This window comes from Triturus cristatus, chromosome 4_2 (genome assembly GCF_964204655.1).
Source record: "Triturus cristatus chromosome 4_2, aTriCri1.1, whole genome shotgun sequence".
NCBI classification, from domain to species: Eukaryota; Metazoa; Chordata; class Amphibia; order Caudata; family Salamandridae; genus Triturus; species Triturus cristatus.
Genome location: NC_140586.1, coordinates 309,742,932 through 309,767,990, shown reverse-complemented (window position 1 = coordinate 309,767,990; position 25,059 = coordinate 309,742,932). Strand labels below are relative to the sequence as shown.

General features: G+C 44.5%; 1 protein-coding gene across 1 annotated transcript in view; it reads left to right on the top strand.

The window, feature by feature from the left end:
- The window catches only part of PRDX6 (peroxiredoxin 6), a 105,096-nt gene that overhangs the window by 66,042 nt on the left and 13,995 nt on the right, over positions 1–25,059 (top strand). The window contains exons 3-4 of the mRNA XM_085601636.1: positions 5,344–5,493; positions 18,872–19,018. Coding sequence (XP_085457762.1) covers positions 5,344–5,493; positions 18,872–19,018 — 297 coding nt within the window. The remainder of the gene's footprint in view (positions 1–5,343; positions 5,494–18,871; positions 19,019–25,059) is intronic.

The window sequence follows — 25,059 nt, the reverse complement described above, 5'->3', positions numbered from 1 at the left end:
GGAGACTGAAATTGGGCGGGCACTCCATGACGGGGAATGGGGGAAAGCTCTGAAATACCCTAAGAAGGTCTCTAGGAACGCACGCTTTAAAAACATTCAATATCACATCCTACACAGGGCCTATCTAACCCCCGCACGCCTCCAGCGATTCTATCCTGACACTCAGTTCCTGTGCCCCAGATGTCAAGCGCGGAATGCAGACTTCCGACACATGTTCTGGAGCTGCCCCATCATAAAAATTTTCTGGCACCACATTCACACTGCTCTGGGTACTCTCACGGGGCTAACTTGTATGAACACTTGGGAGGCTAGCGCCATAGGCATCTTTCGCACAGGTAAACAGCACAGGGTGCAGACTCGTTTCCTCTCCCTAGCGGTACTCTTAGCTAAGCGCAGCATCGCTATGCATTGGCGTTCTCCCACTGGTCCACCGTTGGCGGCGTGGGTGGGAGCTACCCACAAGTGGGCGGCGGCTGAGGAGGAGACATTACGGGAGGAGGAGGTAAAGGGGACCCGCAAGCACCCTATATCGATGGAATGGGCCATGCTATTGTATCAATTTCGACAGCTTTCCCCGGGCGCTGACCCGAGTGGCAGCCCCCCTACGTCGTCAGCCCCACGCACACAGTCACAGGCCCTACCCAACTGATCTCTCGGAACCCCACCCACACAAGCCCATCGCAAGCCCTGGCGCCTGGAATGCGGTCGCAGCCCTCGGCCGCACCCACTAGGATAAGTACACACGAGTCGCAGAGGTGTCCTGCCCAAACAACGCTGTATACCATCGCTAATGTAACTGGATATATTCTTCCATACCCCTTCCTTAGTTTATGCCCGTGTTCCGCCCCAGTTTCTATGCCATATCTGGAACCCGGACAACAGGATATAAACATCATGCTCTCTCTATACCCTGTTTATGCTCCTTGTTTATGTACAAGCGATATACACAGCCATTCTGTCCCACTACTGGATGTATACTCTGCTATGTCTATCTGAGGGTTGTGTATGATGGTCAATGTCTGAAATATGTAAATGGCAATAAAAATAAGTTTAAAAAAAAAAAAACAACTCCTAGACAAACTCCAGACTAACCAGAACAGTGCTGCAGGACTTTTACTAGATCACGTCGCACCTCTGAAAGCTTACTGCCTCCCCAGTCACCAGCACAGCCCATTCAAACTTCACACATACAAAGCCTTACACAACACAGGACCAGGTTACCTGAACAGCCTGTACACTTTCACCAACCCACCAGACACCTACACTCTACCTCACTTACTTGCACACATTTGCAAGAGTAAAACTGGAGGTTGTTCATTATTCTCCATCGCCCCCACCCCTTCAAGACCTGGATTGACCTCCCTCCATACACCAGAGCCTACTCCTCACTTGAGTTCCGCAAGAAGCTGAAGACGTAGCTGTTCGTATAAGCTCCCTGGGGACCGCACAGCTCCCCAAGTGCCTGGATTCCCTGTTTGGTGACTGGTATGCTATGCAAATCAATATCACAACCTCTATGTCCATTTAGGTTTCAGTTGCATGCTTCTCACCCACCAAGAAGGGGGGGGGGGGGGGGGGGTTTGCTCTTGAAGGTTCCAATGCTGCTTTCCAGTGTCGGAACAGAGGGAGGTTCTGAAAGTAAAAACATTACGTTTTGGCTGTAGCTGATAGTTGTGTGTACACTATTGCAGTTCTGAAATGTCTCCATGGAGAGGGGTGTGTAGTGTATGTGTGTGTGTGTGTATATATATATATATATATATATATATATATATATATATATTCACTGAAAAAACCATAGGTTTCACACATGTTATAGTTAGCGGAAATTTTACTGATAAAAAACCAATGAAATTCCCCCGTTATAGTTAGTGCAGGCAACTATAACTCACGCGACCGCAATCCTCTGCTGATGCTAATACTGTATTTAGACACTTATTTGCCCATGTCTTCTTCCATACATTTTTAGCTATACATATATTACAAATATTTTTTTTTTCATAAAGACACATATGTCATCAGCAGAAGATTGCGGTCGCGTGAGTTATAGTTGCCTGCACTAACTATAACGGGGGAATTTCATTGGTTTTTTATCAGTAAAATTTCCGCTAACTATAACATGTGTGAAACCTATGGTTTTTTCAGTGAATTTGCAAGGTTTTTTAAATGCTAATTCCTAACTATAACGTGTGTGAAACCTATGGTTTTTTCAGTGAATTTGTACGTTTTTTTAAATGCTAAGTTACTTTACGCCATTCGTGGCGTGCGCGCCCACTTAACGCAGTTCGTTCCGTGCGCGCACGGTGCGCTTCGCGCACCGTGCGCGCACAGTGAGCACGCGGTGCGCTTCGCGCACCGCGCGCCCACTTTACGCAGTTAGTGCCGTGCACGCACGGTGGGCACGCGGTGCGATGACAAAGCAAGAAAGCACGTCAACAAATCTGTTTCTGCTTTCCTCCGTGACTATGGTATGGGTGCCATTTACCACAACAACTTGCGTTATGACATGCAAGACATTTATAGAGGAGATGGTGTGCACTTCAATGATGAAGGGAACAGAGTCTTCCTCTTGAACCTTAGACTCTGCATCGGTACTTACTTGTAGGTACCACTAAAAAATCATTTCATAAACACAACGGCTCTTTTTAGAGCCCCCTAATATCTAAACACTTAAATCTGATTTTCATTTTTTTTTTTTTTCCACCGTACGCTTACCGTACGCGTACCCCGTGATTTTTTTTAAAATCAATAAATGTTTTTTTTGTACTTTTCTGTCCTTCTTTGACCCCCTTAAAATGTTAGGGGGTCTGTAACTCTCCTCATTGCCCCCTTTCCTTGTTTTCACTCTTTTTTTTCAGAGTGAAATACACAAAATGGCGGCCGCCGCTTCCTGGTTTCGGCCGATTCGAATGTTTACTAAGATCTAAGAGCCAATCAGAATCGCGCTCGCGCATGCCACCGTACGCTTACCGTAAGCGTACGGTAAGCGTACCGTAAGCGGGCTCAGATATATATATTGATTTAAAGGCTATTTTCTCAGAATCTACTGAACAGATTTACACCAAACCTACAAAAGGCACTTCCTTGACCTAGGGACTACCTCTCTGCCAAATTTTGAGTAATTCTGTTCAGCCGTTCGGGCTGTAGCTCGTTCTAAAGGTCCTATGGAAAAATGCATGGGAAAAACGCGTTTTGGGACCCCCCTTTTATCTCAGCCCCCGCTTGACGGATCCCCCCGAGACTTTCAGGGTAGGAGCGGAGCGTAGCGCCCCACCTATTTTGAGAAATTCGCGAGGATTCGTCGACCGGCGCCAAAGTTATTCAAAATAGAATGTTGAGGTTTTCCTATGGAAACGTGGTCCTAACTATAACTACCTACTGGCGACCGCCAGTAGGTAATATATATATATATATATATATATATATATATATATTCACTGAAAAAACCATAGGTTTCACACGTTATAGTTAGCTGTACATTTCACTCGTAAAAAACCAATGAAATTCCCGCGTTATAGTTAGTGCAGGCAACTATAACTCACGCGACCGCAATCCTCTGCTGATGCTAATACTGTATTTCGACACTTATTTGCCCATGTCTTCTTCCATTAAATTTTAGCTATACATATATTACAAATATTTTTTTTTCATAAAGACACATATGTCATCAGCAGAAGATTGCGGTGGCGTGAGTTATAGTTGCCTGCACTAACTATAACGCGGGAATTTCATTGGTTTTTTACGAGTGAAATGTACAGCTAACTATAACATGTGTGAAACCTATGGTTTTTTCAGTGAATTTGTACGGTTTTTTAAATGCTAAGTTACTTTACGCCATTCGTGGCGTGCGCGCCCAGTTAACGCAGTTCATTCCGTGCGCGCACGGTGCGCTTCGCGCACCGTGCGCGCACAGTGAGCACGCGGTGCGCTTCGCGCACCGCGCGCCCACTTTACGCAGTTAGTGCCGTGCACGCACCGTCACGCGGTGCGCTGCGCGCACTGCGTGCCCACGTTAAGCGGGATGGGCCATGTACGCACGATGCGCTTCGCGCACCGTGCGCACATGGGGGACATATTATGCGCATCTTTGTGAAATGTATTCTTTGTTAAATTCATTGCAATAATATGCCATGCACAAATGGTGCCCTTCGGGCACCTTTTGCACACGGGGTGGGGAGAATGTGGATAATTTTTTTTTTATACATTTTTACCGTACGCTTACGGTAAGCATAATCGGCGATTTTCCGAAGGAAAAAAAAAAATTTTTTTTTGGGGGTGGTTTGGGGACCCCTGTATCAATGCTGGGTGGTTAGGATCTCATGAAACTGCCTCTTTACACATTTTTGGGGTTCGTTTTTGCTGCCCAACTCAGCGAGAGAGAAAATGGCGGCCGCCGCTTCCTGGTTTCGACCGATTCGAATGTTTACTAAGAGCCAATCAAAATCGCGCTCGCGCACGCCACCGTACGGTAAGCGCACCGTAAGCTGGCTCAGATATATATATATTGATTTAAAGGCTATTTTCTCAGAATCTACTGAACAGATTTACACCAAACCTACAAAAGGCACTTCCTTGACCTGAGGACTACCTCTCTGCCAAATTTCAAGTAATTCTGTTCAGCCGTTCAGGCTGTAGCTGTGTCTAAAGGTCCTATGGAAAAATGCATGGGAAAAACACGTTTTGGGACCCCCCTTTTATCTCAGCCCCCGCTTCACGAATCCCCCCGAGACTTTCAGGGTAGGAGCGGAGCGTAGCGCCCCACCTATTTTGAAAAATTCGCAAGGATTCGTCGACCGGCGCCAAAGTTATTCAAAATAGAATGTTGCGGATTTCCTATGGAAACGTGGTCCTAACTATATAACTACCTACTGGCGACCGCCAGTAGGTAAAATATATATATATATATATATATATATATATCACATAGTCTTCAGTTGAGTAGAGCTGTGAACAATTTGTGAATCTGCATGTTGGTAGCGGGGAAGGAGGGTATAGGTTTGGATTGGGGTAATGCGGGGAAGGAGGGTATAGGTTTGGATTGGGGTAATGTTAGTAGCCAGTGTTTTTTTTTTTAATCCCCCCCCCCCCCCTCCCTACTAAACATGATGATGCTGTTCCAGCACAAGCCTCTTACTCGGTGTTTCAGTTGACAAAGATATTGGACATATAGCCTAGCATCATGGAAAAGTACCCACCCCCTCCAAAAATGACAAGATGCGGTCATTGATTTGAAGTGTGGTGAAATGCTGAAAAGTTAGCTATAGAAAAAAATCATGTATTGTATTTGTTGGTCTGCTGTGTGATAATTATGCAAATTAACTTTCATAATTCCCCTTTTATTAGGATATTAATGCTTATAATGGAGAGCTGGAGCCCAAAGAAACTCTGCCCTTTCCAATTATTGCTGACCCCAAGAGAGATCTAGCAGTTCAACTAGGCATGCTGGACCCTGATGAGAAGGACAATGCAGGGATGCCAGTCACTGCTCGCTGCGTGAGTAATCTCTATTGCTAACCTCTGCATATCTGCATGATCTTTATGCACAATTTGGCGGTCGTTCATGACCCTGCTTAAAGGTTTGAAGACAGCTGCACAAGAATCCTTTCTTTGTATTTTTCTGATACCAGTGAGCCAACTAGTTCAGGCAATCAACTAACCAGACTAGAGTGAAGGGTCAGCCTCTTAGATCCTCTAAAGACTATAAATTGCTTACTGTATCATGATCACTTTGTAGGATGGGTAGTGTTGCCAACTACCCTCCCTATGCTTTGAAGGCCAAGTGTTAGTTTATGGATAATGTTGGATTTTCCTGATTGTGCTAGGCTTTATTTCAACATCACAACCTTTGGTATACTTCCATTTCTGAGGGTGATTTGGTATACTTCCATTTCTGGGGGTGATTTGGAGATCATTGTTTTTGAAGCTTTGATTTTGGTACTGAAGAAACTGTGGACATGTTTACCTAATCCGTCCTCTTGTGAAGCGTATTGCCTTAGTGTTTCAAGGGGGAAAAAGTTTAATATTGGAATCTAGTGCATAATTGTTTGAACCAAGGCCATCTTCACTGTGGCTAATTTGAAGGCAGACCACTTGTGTATGATCACATCTGGAAATTCTGCTCTCCCAGTTTAAGATTAATGGTGCAGCACACCAATCAAATCAAGTTTAACTTATTTTGTTTCAGTCTCCATTGTTACATCTTTGGGCACTCGTGAAATGGCTAATTATGTTGTGACCTGTGCAGGTTGGGGGTGGGTAAGGAATTCCCTTGCCCATCTTCCTAAATCTTATGGAGTGGAATGGGGGGGGGGAGAGGGGGGTGGTGTAACCCATATTATAGAAATGATTAACTTGAGTAAGTTGAGGACTGGCTGATGTAGTTGGTGGGCCCATCTTGGCCATCCTCCTCGTCATTGCAATGATGCCCAGTTCATCCTCTCAGCAGGTGCAGTGGCATGACATGGCATCTTGGGTATTAACATCTAGGGAGTGGTTTAAAAAAAAAAAAAAAATTATGCCCCCCCCGCACTCCAGCATTAGTTCAGCTAAGGAGTTACATACTGGGCGTTCCACCAGTTGGTCTTTGTAGAGTCAATTGTCTTTAAGGCGTGGAAAACACTGGATTGCGCATCGAATACTTTTGAGCTCCTCAAATGACTTAATATAGCTTATCAGACATTACCTAGCTTAGAAATTCCTAAATGGTGTCCCTCTTTAAAACACTGCAGTGGTGTAGTGCAGGGAGGGTAGTCTCTACTGCACAGTGGTTTCCTAGATGGCAGTCTTGTACCAACCTATGTAGTTTAGGGTTTTGTGCCACATTTTTTTGTGTGACTTTTGTGACCTCAGGAGGGAATCTGCCACTCCATGCGTCTTCTGAGCACGGGGCGGGGGGGGGGGGGGGTGGTAAGAAAGCTAAGGGCAGAATAAATCTAAGATTGAGATCCTTTCACAGTTGGATTTGTTGCATTCCAGCTAATGTTTAATGGGCTGAATGCTTGGAAGGAGAGTAGGTTCCCCTCATCAGAAACTTCCATATTCAGGTCTTTCTTAAACTCAGGGTCCTGCATGGCAATTTCTATTTTGCTCTTGAAGGTAAAACTACCAGGCACAAGAGATCAATCCAGCACATTTATTTGAAACCAATGCAGTCCACCTTTTCCCCAAGCTGTTCCTTTTAATCGTTTTCAGAGCCTGTGCAGTAGATTGTCCCCTCAATCCTGTCCAGCTGCCAGCATATTTGAAGCAACGGGCTACTCTTGGCTCAACTTTTTTATCTTTTTGTAAGGGGGGGGGGGTTTGTTTAGTCTCTTTGCCATGAGGTCGGCCACCATATTTTTTTTTGGGGCCGTTCTATACAGAGGAAGACCATAGCAAACCAGTGCACATCAGTGAGGGTGTGGATCAAGCATACCATCCCAGAGGTCTTGAACTGGTCATCCAATCGATAGATCAGGGATGCTCCTCATACGGCCCAGGTGCTGCTTGCTGACTCCTGATCTTTACCTGCGAGCCCCTGCTGAACAGCAGGACTGGGCTGCTGTCTGACCGATCTCGCACACACTGACCAATATCGTTCTGCTCCACTTACCTTTAGGAATTCCTTCATGTTTAAAGACCTTGTGCAACCAACCTGTCCAAATAAAACATGGACAAATAAGAGTCTCTTCAAAAGTGCATTTCTTTATCGTGCAGAAAAGTTTCACTTGGTCATATCCAATTATATCACTGCATTGAGAGGGTCTTATTTAAGTGTTTAAACATTAATTTAAAACCTTCATGCTTCCACACGCCTAACCTCATGACCATGCTATTTATGAACCAAGAGGCCAGTCAGTTCATGTGCACTGTTTGGTCTAGGTTTGTCTACATGGACCAGCATCAAGCTCCATTAAATCAAACATGCAGTTTTTGTACTGCACATTCCTTGATCTTGTGTACTTGAAGGTGTTCTCATATGTGAAGACCATGTAAGCAAAGTGAAATCAAATTTCCTAGGATCACACATTGGTCAAGCTGAGAAGCCAGGATTGATGGTGGGGCAGCAACTCTATTACATGCATTTTAGTTAAGGGGACTAAGATGTAAAAAGGATATGATTTGACCATTGTCAAACCGGTTGGTGAAGCAGGAACACTACAGCAGAACTTTATTTCAAGATCCATAAATTGCTCACTATATATCAGGGGTGGTCTGTTGACTTGAGTGTTGGGGCTCTGCCCCCTTTACTACCCCGCCCCAAAGCTTAGGCTTTGAGTTAAGCAGTGTTTGTGCTGCCTTTAAAACAATTGCATTGGAATTATCTCTTTAGCTGCAGCACTCTGCTCGTGGTGCTGTCCTGCGCAGACTGGCACTTGACATCTGCCTTCAAAAGCATTTACCGAGCTGACTATCTCACAGCCCTGAAGACTGAGTTGATCAGCTCTGCAAAATCCTTGCCTCCTAGGCTAAACTCCACTCTGAGGACATGGATATGTTGTTGGCCCCGGGCGCTTCAGGATCAAACCCTGCAGCGCCAGGGGCTCTGTCAATCCGGAACTAAAGATTATTTTCATCCCACCCTTTCTCAACTCCTCACAGGGTTGGGCGGGGTCAGTGATGTCACATGTTGATAATGGGGAGTGAGACTGTTGGTGGCAAGCAGAAATCGAGTCTGCGCTGTAGCTCTTCACATATTTTGAATAAACACGGCGCAGAATCCGTGTCTTTGCGCGCTACTTTTAGTTCGAGACTGCACATCTGATTTGCAGGCAGCGGGGGACTTAAAAGCAGAGGGTGACAAAGCGCCAGACTACATATTACCGCTCAGACCATATGGAAGCCAGGCTGGACTGTCTTTTCAGCCTGGATTGAAATGTCGGATAAAAGTTATAAAGAGGGCCGCCCGTGGAAGGCCGATGCTGTTGAGCCTAATTAAAGTGCAATAAATACATAAACAACATTGATAGCTCACAGCATTCCTTTAGCGTCCAGTTGTGTTGAATGGGATTTGACGTCACTACCAGAGCGGCCGCTCTTGAAACTGGAGAACTAAGTTAAAGTCCCTGCGTGGTTTCAAGGTCTTGTGTTTTTGAGCAAATCCCTTAATGTTCGTGAGCCGAACGAAAAATGATTTGACCATGCATGATGACGTCGCGCGCGTAAAGCGCTGCAATGCCCACGGGCCAAGTTGTCACTAATTAACTGGAAGAAATGGGACATGTGTTTACTATGATTAAATAAGAGGCCATGTTTCATATATTTTGTTTAAAAAAAAAAAAAAAAAAAAAAAAAAATCAAGACCAAATGAATGTATCACACTTTTTAATACGACATACCTGGGAGCTAGGAAGTAGGAATGAGACACATTATCGTGTCTGACAGGTCAGCGGCTAGGAAGACCAGGGGAACTTCTGTTGCGTCTTCCCCTAATTTGTGTTTTTAAAAAAAAAAAAAAAAAACTGGACTGTTAATATCAAATTAAGTGCCTCTGGCTGATAGGGACGGGGAGGGGTTTCCTGTATTATCAAACTATGGTAGATTCAATCTGAGTATGCCAGGTACCAGAAAGAAATGTAAATGTGTGACATTGGTTAATTAGCAAATCTAAAGGCTGCACGGATCATGATACGGCTTTAATTCATTGGGACATTTGAGGTTTAATGGTGACAAAGATATTTCTTCACAAAATGTGTTCTCACCAGCTGAGTTCTGGAGTGTTATTTGCGTGAAACACAAGTCTGGGGTTGAGCAACTGATTGTGTGAAATTTTGAAATGGCTTGTTTTATATAACAATTATAATTTGGCTGGATCTTCAGTCAGTATTTCATTCAGGTTTGCTTGCTTGATAAACTCCCCACCAACTGTTACGCCGCACCATTTGAAGTAACCAGCTGCCACTGCTATACATCATAATCTAGTCTATTTGCTATGAGACTGGGTGTCGTCTCCCTGTAGGTAAAATTCTTTTTTTTTTTTTCTGTAGAATTTGTAGAGCTTATGGCTCCCCAACGGGCCTCCCAGCCCTAGGAACAGGTTTGCCACAAGAATCTGTGCACATCCAGGAGATTGACTAAAGTTTTCAGTAGCTTCCTAAAACTAATTTGACTGCTTCATTCTGAGCTCCACTGGGAGGGCATTCTAGAGTCTGGAGGCTAAGTAGCCAAGGGGGTTCCAACTCTGCCCCTATATCCCCCCCCCCCCCCCCCCCCCCATTCCTTGCCTTTATCTTGGGTTCAGCAACAGCCTTCGATTGCAGAACACGGACCTCCTGGGAATATAGGGATCTCAAAGGCGACGGACCCTTAATATGCACAGCGCAATGGGCTAAGCAGTGTCTTTAATTGGATTATCATATGCACAGGTAACCAATGCAAAGCTGCTTGGGCCAGTGTAGCTGACTGGTACTTTAGGATTTTTAAGAGAATGCGGGCAGCAGCGTTCAGGACCCGAGGCTTTTGACTTCAGGATTGGGAGGCGGATGTGCACCTAGATTTTCAGGCCTGCACAGTTCAAGCCAGCTACTAGGTTTATTACCAGCAACTAACGCTGAGTTTTTAGGTTGAGCCTGGGCAGCGCATGTACTGCTGCGCGAGGCATGCTGTATTGAGGATTGGAATAAAAGCTCCGCCCATCTTTTGAATTTGCTCCTGTTACAGTCCATTTCAAAATCATTGCTATTAATTTCTGAATAGGCTTACTAGTCGCTCCATGGTACTGCCTTGTCTGCATTTGTAACCTCCCATAACGACTGGACTCTTTACTTGTGGTCTTACACCGTCTGCTTTATCCAGTTAGTGAGCACTATTTGATTTTTAATTGTCTTGGAACCCCTAGCCCCCCCCCCCCCCCCCCCCCCCATTTCGCTGCCCGCTTTTACATTGTTGCTATTTTTTTTATTTTTTTTTATTGCATTTCGGTCCGCTTTCAACTTACACCAGGCTTCTTGGTTTAATTAATTTGTAGCACAGTCCGCTTTCACTTTTGCAGGCGCTATAGAAATGGGCTTTTTTTGGGGGGGGGGGCAAACTCCCTATTCCGCGAGACCTGTTGCATTGAAAATGCTTGTGTTCAAGTATCGCATAGTGGAGGCAGCATCAGTAAAACTGGAATACTGTTTTAGTTGCCGAATAACATGTGCACCTCAAAGAAGTTTAAGCCTCATGTGCTCATACTGTTTCCAGCCGTACCCTTCCAGGAAAGACTCTGAATATTTCCGAATGGATGTGCTTTGTCCTTGCGCAATGGAATCAATGGAGACCTTGGCACGCCTCAGAAAAATACAGAAGGTGTGAATTTTGGCCTCGCTTCACATAATCATGTGACCTTGAAATTCTAAGTGAAAAACAAACTTTGTGGGCCCCTTCTCTAACATGTTGTGCTTTCCGCACTATACCTTTGTCATATAAAGATCTCAGTTTTTGTTGTAATATCGAAAAATACAGACTTTTTTTGTTTTCTTTTCAGTTTGACTCCCTGCCCCACTCAAAAAATCAAAACAAAAAAACCCTTTGCCTTTGAGAAGTAACAGCCTGCATGGTAAACATGCGGTCTCTTTTGATTTGCATCTGCATCAGACCTAATTCTTTCTTTTGTGGAGTTTTATACAGCGCAAACGATACCCGAAGGTATCGGATCACTTTACACAGCACCAGTTTCGTTACAGACACATTTGTTAGGCACGGTGAGATTAAGTGATTTGCCCAGAATTGCAGAATGTTGAGCGTCCCTGCCGAGACTCCAACCCGGTTCCCCAGCTCCGAGGTCGACCGCCCTAGCTGTTAGGCCACATTCTCTTTCTGAAGCGTCTGGTGCAGGGAGCCATGGCCCATACAGTTGCACCTTTCCCTCTGTGCTAAATCTCACATGGTCGTCATTTGTGTATTCTGTAAGCCCTCACAGGGTGTAGTTCTACTTTAGTGGAGGGAGAAGAGCTGTCGCGCAGCAGATGTGCAAGCTGTCGGATTCCCCCAGAATATGAACCGCCAGCCCTGGAGTGCTGCACGTTTCCCACGCTTCCCTTAGACAAAGTGGAGCACTCCCCAAAGGGCCAGTGATAAACGGAGTTCATTTTTCTTCTGCCTTTCATTTTGGCTGTGGTCGCTCATGGTTTTGCTTACCACATTACTTTCTGAGAAAGTATACACTTCAAAGCATGTTTATATTGTGAAACCTATTAAAGCAAGGTTGCATAGTTGAAATGCTCCTTCCTGCATCAGCAGCTTAGAATCTGCACATGCAGCTGCTCTGTAGTACATTGGTTTGGCATAATTTGCAGGGTTTGCCTTTGCACGTGCAATACTGTCTGATACCCTTGACACTCTTAGAAATGTGACTGCAGAATTTAGACACATGGAGAATTAAGTAGTCCTATTGGCTCTGCACCGTGTTGTACTAAATGTTGCCTTTTTGTACAACAGATTCCATAGTATGTAGCTAATTGGTTTCAGAAGGTTCGTAATGCCCATAAGCCACTGTGAGCCATTGTCTTGTAAAAGAGGGGGGGGGGGGGGGGTGAGTAAGTCCTTCGAAAATCGTTGTTAAGCCTTGTAGACCACCCAATGATTACACGTTTCGAGAGGACAACCACTAACTTCTCTGCATCGGTTTACTGCTAAATCAAGCTACCATGTTTTAAGGCAGGATTTCCCTTCTGAATTACAGGCAGACTCTGTGTAAGGCTAAAATCACTTCAGACCTGCATCAGCAAGCCTGTTTCTATGTATACCGTCCGAGCCTTTGGACATCAGCAGCCAGTAATAACCCTACCTTCTCACTTTGTTCAAGTGGTATAAATAATATAAACCGCAATTAAAATAGTTGTGACTGAGAGCAGGCATGTGTCAGACACAAGATCCAGATGTTGGGCCTCCAACTCAAATAGCCTGCAACTGTCCAGCAAATACAGTTCAGCTGTAAAGCAGAAATAACTGCTTTAATCTCTGGGGAAGGATTGGCAAAGCCAGTAGTTCTCAACATTGGGACCTATTGGCTTTGTCAGTGCCTTTTGACGGTGCAGTACAGCATCGGCAGGATGTTGTGCAGCTTGACCAAAAGAAGAAACTTGCATTTGCAATGCAATAGGTCTCATTTTTTAATCTTAGACGTCCTGGCATTGTAAATGCCAGTGCCTTTTATTTATGTGCACATTGTACTTGTAGTCGTTGCTTGCAGGTTTTCAAAACATGAATAAAAGGGTTGGTCATTTACAATGACATAGCTAAAAATCTCGCAAATGTGAGACCGATTGCATTGCAAATGCTTGTTTTTTCTCTGTTTAGATTTAGGCTGCTGACGGACATCCAGTCTTACTTGTTTTAGACTAGCATTTAGTTGGCTAGAGGCTTTTCCTTTATCTGGAGTAAGGTATATGATCTGTGTGTCAAATGATTGTTGGTTTAAGGTCCTGTTTTCTTATCGTATATTAACTACCAGTGTTTAGTTTGAACCTCTGCTTTGTTAAAAATCTTTTCTTCCTTTTTAAATTTTTTTTTTTAACCCATCGGAAGAACTTAAATCGAAGTGATTGCCCAAGAGCACGTTTTCACGTGGAGAGATCCGGATTAATAAAAAACATGCTTTCTGTTCTGGTTCTTTGTTTCCATCTTGCTCATTGCACAGCTGGTGTGTGTGGTTCCATTAGTGAGACTCTGGGCTACTCGTATATCAAACTGGATACCTGGGCACCTCTGGACGTTACTTAAATTGCTTTCTCCACATCAAATCAGGCCCCCCTTACCCCCATATGTGTTGGGGCAGCTGGATCCTCCCATACTATTGATGGTAATGGAGCTTCTAAATGCCTCTTTGAAATAAGGTCTAGTTCCCAAAGATGGAAACATCCCATGGTCCTCCCTCTCTTAAAGCAAATCCCGATCACTCCCGTCAGTCCAACTTCTGTCCTATCTCGCTGCTCCCCATTTTCTAAAATTCTGGAGAAACACTTAATGGACAGCTGGCCGCCTTTGTTGAAACCCCAACCTTTCTTTGTACTGCTCAATCTGGTTACAGAGCTGGTTTCTCTACTGAATCCACTCTTTTGGGGGTGACCGAAATGCTAAGACATTTTAGATGAAGGCGCAACTGTGATACTCATCCTATTTGATCTCTGCTGCTTTCGAAACTGTGTCCAATGAGATCTTGCTGAAAGCCCTACAGTCACTGGGCCTGGATCGAATGGCCTTGGAATGGTTTTACTCCTTTCTCAAGAACCAGTCCTGCCAGGTCTCTTCCGCAATGTCCAGCTCTAACTGAACTCACGCCTTCCCCTATGGAGTCCCACAGGGCTGTGTTGAGCCTGGTGTTTAATATGTCTGCCCTCTAGCTGAGGTGGTCTAAAGTGTGGGATTGTCTAATCTCCTACGCGCATGACCGATTGTGTTTTCTGTCTCCGTCGCAAGGACACAAGCCCTCAGACCTTGAGACTGAGCAAAGATGCCCTCTGGATGAAGAACATTCTGCTCAAATTAAATGGAGATAAGACCGAAGTCATGATCTTAGGCAGAAGACATGAGCTTTGGGGGCCCTCTGCATTGCCCCCCCCCCCCACCGGAATCGGTTGGTGCAAAACGCAGCAGCAAGGCTTCTTAATCGCCTACCTGCCTCTGCCTCAGGGTATTCTACAAGACTTATACTGGCTGACTGTCGAACTTGGTTAAATTCAAAGCTTTGTGTTGGTTTTAAAATCAAAACAGGATCAAATACTTAAAGGATCTGGTTCAGCTTTACCATCCATCCCGCCCCTTGCGTTCTGCTCAACAGATCTGGTTTGTGGTTCCTAAAGTCAGATTGGCCCCTATGAGAGTCCGGTCTTTTTCCGATCTTGGGGTGACTTTATGGAATTCCCTGCCAGCCTTCCTGAGAGAAGGTACCTCTCTTCTTGCTTTCCATAAGGGTTTATAGACCGGGCTGTTTTAATAGAGCTCTTTTGTTTTTATTTTCCCCTCTTTCTCTCCCTACCCTTTCCTGGCGCAGGGAAACTCTTTGGGTAGCTGTGCTCCCTACAAATTCTGAAATGTCTAGCAGTGGATGATGGGTTTCTGTCCACTGCAGTGAAATGCACAAGTTGTTGAGGGCCTTTGTCAAGGTGTTTTTATAGCACTTGCTACCTTAATTGAGCTTGTTTCGAAGCACTCTTAGTCTTTAAAGATGAGAGATTAAAGGCATTATGAGATTGTTGGGATTAAATTTCATTCCAGTTCAAAAATCCAGTTACTGGAATCCAAAAATGGGTCCATAGCAAGCAGAGCAGTCCTACTCCAGGGTGCAGTCCAGGATACACACTCCGATACTAGCCTGCGTCTAGAGATTAGGGGGCTTAATTTAGAGGGAATTGTTGATAGAGGGAACCCTCGCACTCCCAGTCGACACCATGTACATTCTTCACTATACCCTAGCTAATGCAGTTTATAATCTAAAGGTTTGAGTGTCAGCAAACCACATTGATCTTGAGGGTAATTTTGTAACCCGCAAGGTATATCTAAGTGGTACCCCCTTCTGCTGTTAAAACTGTATTGACATTTACTACCATGATCATGTTGGGAATGTCTATTTTTTGACTAGTTGTGAATTATAACTAGCAGATTTCATTTTTATGCACAGTTTGAAAAACAGTTAAACTGAGTAACTGTTTTGACTCCGAGTGAATAGCTATATATCTGATAGACAACGCACCACAGATTACTTTAGCATATCCCTGACGTCCGCTGAATCCAGAAGACTTTTACTCGAGCAATACCCTTGTGTTGGTAGGTGGCATTTGAATGTGTTGTCAGTGTTTCCTATATAGGCACCACCTCTGCACGCTCATGTCTGGTCTTTACTTTTCACGCTAGCTAGCACAGATTCATGAAGAGAGCTTGTCACTTTTTACAGCTTTTTTCAACATTTTGTCAAATTTTTGGTCTGTAGGTTTTTACTTGCTGTCGCATACTCATGGATTCAAACCATGCAGTGCCTGCCATTGAGCCATACTGGTTACTGATCACCATAGTTTCTCTATGGTGCCTTGAGAGTGACCTCGTCATGTTACAACTGCCGGGACATGGCCTCATATTTGGGGCGACCTGACTGTCCCAGCATGCCTTCGGACCCCAGAGGCCCAGGAGGGGCTCCACCAGGTTCCATGCTGGCGGCTCCACTTTCTGTGCCAACTGTACATACCACCTCACCCATGCACCAGCCCCCGTGCCGAGATGCCCAGCGTTGCAGATGTCGGGGGGGGGGGGGGGGGGGGGCCATTCTCATCCCAGACTACCCCAAGCCTGATTTGTGCCTATCCTTGCAGATTCCAGCACGTACTGCACCCTTGGGTCCTAGGTCAATTCTCCAGCCCTCTTTTGAGGGGCTAGGAATGGAGGATGATGGGGAGGAGTCGCTGGGCCCTTTACAAGCCCTCCTGAGCATGAAATTGACTGCGATGAGGAATTGAGGCCTGGATACCTCCCCAGATTCTGGCCTGGTTTCTCCCCCCTACCATGGTTACAGAGGAGAGCTTCATATGCTGTGATGGTGAAGGGTAGTGGCGGCTTCTCCGCTAAGGCGGAGGAGCGTCACACCACTGAACAAATGGAACAATAAAATAACTATTTCTTTTTCCTATATACTTCAGTGGCGCTCGGGCAGGGCTAGCAGATTAGGGAGAGGAATGGTTTTCACTGCTGACGTGCACACGGCTGCTTGGCCAGCCCTCTTGGGCTGGCCAAGCAGTCCTTCACACTTTGCATCATCTCCACCAGGCTGCATTACACAGCCTGTTGAGGAACATGCAAACCCTCATAGTCCCTGTCTGAGCGCTGATCCGCGCCGCAGACCAATAAACTCTGCATTGCAGCGTTGATTAGCTATGGGGAGGCTTGGAGGGTGGGTGCTGCCTGCTGCTGGCTGGGAGTGTAGGAAGATATTTGAGGGACAGAGGATGAAGGAGAGGTGGTGGCTGGTTCAGGTAAGTTTTTGGGCCCTGGGAATAGGACCGTTGCCCGCCGCTGTCGTCCTGCTCCAGGTAACCCAGCAGGGCTCTGCGCTGTGAAGTTTTGGAGTACCTTTTGACTTTGCCTTCTTGAGGCTGCCAGACCAACCCTCCTATTTAAATCCCCTATTGTGAACCGATTTTCTTAATCTGCTTGTACACATCTTCCTACCTGCCCCATGCATCATGCCTCAGTGGGACTTTAATTTGGTTCTCTCCTTGATCTGCGCTCTGTTCAAACCTCTGTACAACTGTCCCCTCGTGCTGCTTTCCATCAAAACAGCTTTTTAGTGGTGATACTTCTACCAGGAGGGTGAGTGAATTGCAGGTTCTGTCATCGGGAAAGGTGATCAGGTAAAGAGGCTTGGATAAGTTGGTACTTCGCACTAGGGCTTCTTTCTTACCAAAAGTTGTAACCCCATTCCATGTGGGGCAATCTCTTGCCCACTTTGTATGCTCTTCTGCACCCCTCTAAAGAGGAGCAACTCCACTGTCTGGAGCCAAAGAACATTGTCATTCTACCCTGACCCCTCTAAAGAGTTCAGGTGGACAACCAACTCTTCGTGAGGTATGTTGTATTGAAATCTGCTATGCTTTGGCCAAGAAACTGCCTCTTGAAGACTCTAGCGCTCATTTCACCAGTATTGCAACATGGGGTTTCAGTACTTGACATTTGTCACAGCAACGTGGGTGTCTGCCACGTTCACTAAGTGCAGTCCACAGAGATGGCCTTTTTGGCCGCTCTGTCCTGCAGGAGTTTGTCTAAACTTGTCTGCAGTCCCTCCCCTGGGGATGGTATTGCTTGGGTATCTATTCTAAGGTAAGGTATCTGCAGCTAGATGTCTTTATTAGATGGACTAGTTACTTACCTTGGGTAATGCATTAACTTGTAAAGACCTAATCTAGCTGCAGATCCCTTAGTCCCACCCTTCCTCCCCACACTATGGACAGGTTTTTAGGGTCCGGGCTGATCCCTTTCAGGGCCCTAGTTCTAAACACCACGGTCAGCTCACTTCACTCTGCGCTTCTGGTGTGGTAAGTCATGAAAAGTAACTGCAGTTGGCATGCAGAGGTGGTGCCTATATTGTTGATGCAGATGTCACTTCCGGCATGGATGACTCCACGCGCAGCCAATTGAAGTGTAAGGGTATTGCTCAAGCAAGTCTTCCCAATCCAGCCTAATGCTTGGGATGTTCTAAGGTAAGGAATCTGGTTAGAATGTCTCTACCAGATAAGGCATTAACGAAGGTAAGTAACTTGTCCGTTACTTACAGAAAAGCAATATTCCGTTTCTTAGAGGGTATGGGCCTCTCTAACAACTCTTGTTAATAGAGAAGCCCTAGGCAGAGTCCCCGTAGCAGGCAGACATGCAGTGTTACAATTCAAAAAGCAATCTGTCTTCGCATTTAAATCGACAAGTGACTTCAATATAATTGAACTCTTTTCATTGTGATAAAGGGTTAAGTTGATAGGTAGGACTCTAAATAAAAGTGAATTAGTATAATGTCATTGCCTACATGCTTCTTATGGGGAAGGGCTGTTGTCAGCTGTTCAGGACTACACTTTTAAAATTCTGCTCTTCGTACCAAATCGTGTCAATCGCATGCAGTAGTGGTTATGTTGCCTGGAAACTAGTAGGTATGAGGCAGCGAATTGCAGTGAGTGCCAGGACCGTTTAAATGGTCTTTGTGCCTTCTACTGCTACTCATTGCTGTTAACCATAGAATCTTGAAGTGAAACACCATTTGGAAAGAAGGTAAGCTAATCCCACTAACATGTTTCAATGTCTTGTAAACTTGATATTTCTAGTAATAGATGTGAACCTTTTCATGTTCAGGCTTTTATTTACACAACAGCTATTCTTTTTAAAACCCTATAATGTGGAATAATCGACTTCATTCTTTATGATCATTTTGTGACCGTAGGTTTACATCATCGGCCCTGACAAGAAGATGAAGCTGTCGGTCTTGTACCCAGCTACCACTGGAAGGAATTTTGACGAGATACTTCGAGTGATTGATTCCCTCCAGCTGACATCCAATCACAGTGTGGCCACACCAGTTGACTGGCAGGTAAGAGTATATCAAGCACCATAATCTTGCTAAGGTCTCTTCAAATTCATTCAATCTAGTTTATCTGAGTGTAGTTATCTAGTTTTTTTAAACTCCAGTTAAAGTGAGACCGAGCTAGAGTCCAACCTTGCATTGTGAACCCTAATAATTTGGTGGTAATCAAGCAGAAGGTGTACAAAATATAGGACTTTTTAGCGACTTTGTTTTCAAGGAAGGAATGGAAAGTAATCTTGTGATGCCAGGTGTGGTAGTAGAGGCATTGCATTTTTATAAAATCACTCCAGTCTCTGAAGTTGACCAAGTATTTGTTCAACCTCAATTTAACATTGTATTTTGCCCATTGAGACTGACCTGAGGTCTTGTGGCGATGCATACCCGAAGCCTAGATTTTCAAGTTTGTTGCCCACTTGCGCGTATTAGCCATAGCCCTAAAATTATGTGGTAGGACCACTCTAGGGAGATCTAGAAGCTTATAACTGTTTAAACAAAATAGTTGATTTGGCTAAAGGCCAAACGACTAAGAATACAAAAAGTGATGGATGGAATGCTTAAATGAATCCCCACCATTGGTGCAAAATGGCTGCAGCCCAGCGTCATTTTGCACTCCATGCCACCTCTGCCTGCAGACTGCCATGTGCAAATTAGTCTTGCCCCTGCTCCAATAGGAACAGTTCGAGCCTGTTCCTCCCGGAACACAAGCAACCCAGGACCAGTTTCACCATTGTTATGGGCTCATCAGCCGGGTATAGCTTGATTCCTGTGACAGTGTGCACGGGACCCATGTTTGGGCATATATGTCCAACGCAGAGCAACATACAAAAGCTGTTAGATGGAATGCGTGAATTAATTTCAGACCCTGGTAATTACTGTGGTACGCATCCCAGTCAGTGTTTTGCACACCATGCCACCTCAGTTTGGACTCTGCTATAGTCCAATCCGTTTTGACTCTGGTCCAATGTGAGCAGTTCAGACTAAACTGCCAGGCGAGGTCCTCCCTGAACCAGAGCACAAGCAACTCTGGGTCCAGGCTGATTTGCATATATCTTGGTCCAAATTGAGGTGGCATGGTAGGCAAAAACGATTGATTAGCGGCCCAAGCGATTTTCAGTGGCTTAGATTCAAGCTTTGTTACTTTATTTTGGTCAATTGACTGTGAAATTACAATAAAATGCATCCCAATAATTAACCTGATATGAATGATGTAAAGTGCTATGCAGAATAAATGTGCAGAATAAATGTGCAAGCAAGATTATAATGCAAACAATTATAGTGCAAATGTAGTTAACAAATGGACAATATTAAATCTTATCCACAAATTGGACAATAGTGGCTTCATCTGAATTGTTTGAGCCTACTCGTGAGTTGGACCGATTAACCAGGTACGGTAATGGTCCACTTTTAGGAGCTCCGTAACTTTTTAGTTGGCCATTTCCATTTTGTGGAAAAAAAAAATCCAAACCTCAAATTCATTCACGTGTAGGAGCAATGCATAATGTCCACGTAAAAATTGGGTGAATAAAGTAGCACTGTCAGTGAAACAGCAATATAAAATAGAACATCATAATAGCAACTTTTTTTTTATGTAGGATGGCCCAGTAGGGGAAAAGTTAAATTGCTTAAATGCACATCTGCAAAGATTATAGATCTGTTTCCAATAATCCATGCAAAAAACAGGTAAGTACTTAGGGTTTTAAAAATCGGATACTTAAAGGAGTGTTTGCCCTGAGGGCAGTTGGATAGTGTTAAACCAAGGGTAAGACATAAAAGCTGAATTCATTTACGTCTAGGTTTAGTATAACATGGAACAGACCAACGTTCAATGTTTCAGCAGTATTTCGCAAAATAGAGAAACTCTGGTCACAGTACCTTATTTAAATGTAATGTACCAAATTGAAATTTTATCGATTTTTGCCAAGAGTGGAAAGATTTCATGTAAACATTCACATTTTGGGAGTGGCTTGTGTGATAGTCTGTGACCCAATGCTAGAAGAACATTGACATTGGTTCACAACATAATTCCAATATGTGTTCATTAAAATGCCCCTTGTATTTTCTCTAATTGACGACTGGGGTAGTGTATACTGCCTGAAGGCCCAATTTGATAAACCATACTTTTGAGTGTGGAAAAACACTTACATTTAGTATTAATATTTAGACTTCTCACCTAGTAGTTCTGTTATGTACGAGTCTAGTTCTTGGTGGGACCATAGTCTAACCCAGTACAGAAGAGGCTTAAAAGGGCAACTAGATGATCAGCACCTTTTATTTAAGACCACTGCCAAGAATTATGGGAAGGTTCGGTGAGAGAAGAAACGTTGAGTAATGATTTAACAAAGCTAAAGTACTTGCATTAGAAATGCCCCATACAGAGCAGCCGACCGAGATTTAGCCCTATATACCTGCAGAGCTGGGGAAATTACCTTCACCTGTGAGGATCTGTGCATTTTTAAAATGGCAGCAGCTCTGCAGATATTAAACAGCCTAATTACTCCGTCCATGTACGCGAGTTAGTGACCCTTAAACCTAAGTAATCAAAGGTCTTTCCTGATTTACGGGGAGTGTTTCCCAGGGATGGTTTGCTAGTCTGTTTTTATGCAAGCTATATACCATATATTTAGTCTTTTGAAAATTAACTTCCAACCCTCATTCATTTCACTTTTTAAACTTATTCAAAATATATTGGAGCCCAGAGTGTTTCCTTGACAAGAGCAAAGTATCGTCTGCAAAAAAAGTGCTGGTACCATTTTGCCACCCAATACTACCACAGTTGAGATCATCAATAATCCTGTTATACTGAAAATAAAGTAGGGGCCAAGACTCCATCTTCGCGTACTCCCCTGCGGATCGATATTAGTCAGTTATGATCTGCCCCATTTTACATGGGCATATGTAGATTGATGGGGGGGCCTAATAAAGTCTAGGGTATTGCAGGGGACTCCCATTGTTATAAATATCCCATAGAATAATTGTCGGAACCAATTCGAAGGGTGCTCTCAAATCTATGAAGGCAACGTACAAATTACCTTTTTGCAGGGTGATGTATTTCCAAGTAATTAGATCAAATCTTCGGATGATCGGTACAGTTGATCAAATCTAACAAAAGCCTGCTTGAAATGGAGAGAATTTTAGTCTGACATCCATTCCTACAATTAAGTAGCTGGGAGTAAGATCTTTTTAGAAAATGTCAAGACTAATAGGAAGAATACTAAATTATAGACTTATCGCCTTTCTTGTAGATTGGAATGATACAGGCCACAGCCCAGGTAGCAGGTAATTCATCTCCGTTTAATATCTTGATAGATAAACGGCTAATGTAGGTGGCCCAGATGTCAATTTCAGATGTGTAAAGTTCTTCTGGGATCGCATCGAGTCCTTGGGCTTTCACTTAGTGGAGACTCCAGTGCCTTCCTTGTCAGCCAAGGAGAAAGCTAGATTAACTTTGGAAATTACTTTCACCAAAGCGTATGTTATCAGCTGGATATGTGAGATCTAAGGCCCCGAGTAAGAGTATGCCAGTCTTGAGACTGCCGTACTGTCTGTAGCAGTCTGACCACTGCCTCTGCATTGGGACTGCCACAAGACTGCCGCAACTGCCAGTGACTTGCATCCTGCGGCGGTGGGGAAAGTGGTGGGCTAATGATTTGGTGCTAGGACCACCCCGGTTATTACACCTGCCTTTCTGCTGACCTTTTTATGGCGGGGACCCTGCCATGAAAAGGTTGGCAGAAAAGGGGCCCCCAAATGGAGCCCCAGGGCGACTTTGCCCAATGGAGAGTGGACATGTTGTCCTCCCCTTGCACTGGTGTGCGTGCACTGTGTGCCAGCCAAGACATGGTGCATGGTACACAGTGCACCTGATGTGCAAGTGGATCTCCACTGCGGCAGCATGTGCTTCAGTCTTTATGAACCAAAGCATGCTGCTGCTGTTCAACTGCCACACCACCAGCCTGTCAGTATTGTCATAATACAGCGCTTAGAATGCTGCCGGCTTGGCTGTGTTCTCTAGACCGCCTCCGCAGCAGCGGTCAGACCACTGATCTCATAATCCGTCTCCAAGTCTTTATCAGAGTATAACTCTGAAAATTGCTTCACCCAAATAGACGGTAGCACTAAATGATCAGTTTGGGTATGCGCACCTAGAGAGCCATGGGCTATTTGCCAGAATGCTATATCATTTCTGTTCTGGGCAGTCACTAAATTATGTCAATTGGTTCTGTCCCAGCTCCTTTTCGTATATTTAAAATCTGCTTACAAGTTGGCCAAGCTTTTCCTATAGCGACTGAATTATGAGATTTAGGGCCTCATGTAGGTAGCCAAATACCGGTCGGTAACGGCCGATTTTCGGTAATTATACCGTTACCGACCGGTATTTTGGCTATTGGTATGTAGGGGGTCAATTTCTGGAATCGGAATTTACCGATTCGGTAAAACTACCGAATCGGTAAAATTACCGAATCGGTAACGTTACCGATGTGGTAATTTTTCCGATTCCAGAAATGATATGTAGGGGGAGTGTGTGGGTGTGTTTAGGAGTCGGTATTTACCACCAACTTATAGTTGGTGGTAAATAGTTAATGTATGTGTGTATGCATTTTGAAGCGCGTAGCAGTGTGCAATGTGGCATACATACATGCCCTTAGGGCATGTATGTGTGCCACATGTGCACACCTGGCCGAATCAGGGGTGCAACAGGGTGTCAATGTGACACCCTGCCACCCTTGCATTTTCTCCACCATTACCGAATCGGTATTTACCGATTCGGTAATGAGGCATACCTTCCCATCAATGGGAAGGTATGCCTCATTACCGAATCGGTAAATACCGATTCGGTAATTACCGAATTGTAACGAATCGGTAAAAAATACCGACTCATTACCTACATACGAGTTACCACTTCTAAAATACCGATTCGGTAACGTTCGGTATTTTAGAAGTGGTAACTGGTATGCTACCTACATGAGGCCCTAAGTTCCTGTTAGATGGATCTATTAACAGGGTAAAGGTTGTCTGGAATACAGTCTTGATTTTTATCAAGACCAGATTGCTTGCTATACTTGGCCATTATATACCACCTCTATTGTTTGTAAGAATGGGTAGTTTGGGGACCCCCTCCTTAGAATAGATTGAGCTTCAAAAATGTCAGCAGAGTGATGGTTCCGGGGAATTATGGTTGCTATCCCATCTAGATATTGCCTTGAAGTATCAAAGATACAGTAATCGATTTGGCTTTTCTTATTGCAGGTTTCAAATGTAAAAGCCCTATCCGATGTAGACCTCCCATTACAGGCTCCAAGCCCATATGTCAGTTAAAGAGCTAATAGGATTTCCTGAGGTCTCCTCTTCCTATTTAGTTACACTGGTTATACAGTCAAGCGGTTCATTAGTGTTAAAATCTCCTGCTAGAATCCAGGGGGAGCTCTTACCAGAAAGAACAGTTCAGGTCTACTGAGCGACTGTAAATGGTACTCTAAAGCCCTTTCGGAAATGTTAGACCTGGCATCATTGGTGTTGGTTTCCCCTGTATTTTTTGCCTTTTTTGCCTTTGCCTCCTGTATCTTTACCATGTGATGGATTTCGTTTTGCTGGTCCTGATGCTTTGGCAAATTGTAAGTGCTCCCTTTGTTAACTGTTATGGATTGGTGATTTCATGATTAGCATATTTGATTTACTAATCTGTCCCTAGTACAGGGTACTGTGTGCCCAGGGCCTGTAAAGCAAATGCTGCGAGTAGGCTTGCAGTGCTGATTGTGCCAACTACACAAGCAGCCTTGCAACAAGGTCTCAGGCCTGCCATTGCAGTACCTGTGTGCAGTCTAGCACTGCCATGTCTACCTGACACTTGCCATGCCCTAACCTTCCTTTCCTACATGTGAGTCACCCGTAAGGTAGGCCCAAGGTACCCCTGTGGGCAGGGTGCAGTGTATGTGAAAGGTAGGTCCTGCCCTGATGAGTGTGGCATGTCCTGATAGCAAAATACTGCCAATTTCGTTTTTCACTATTGTAAGGCTCTATCCCATAAGATAAAATGGGGAGCTTGCTCC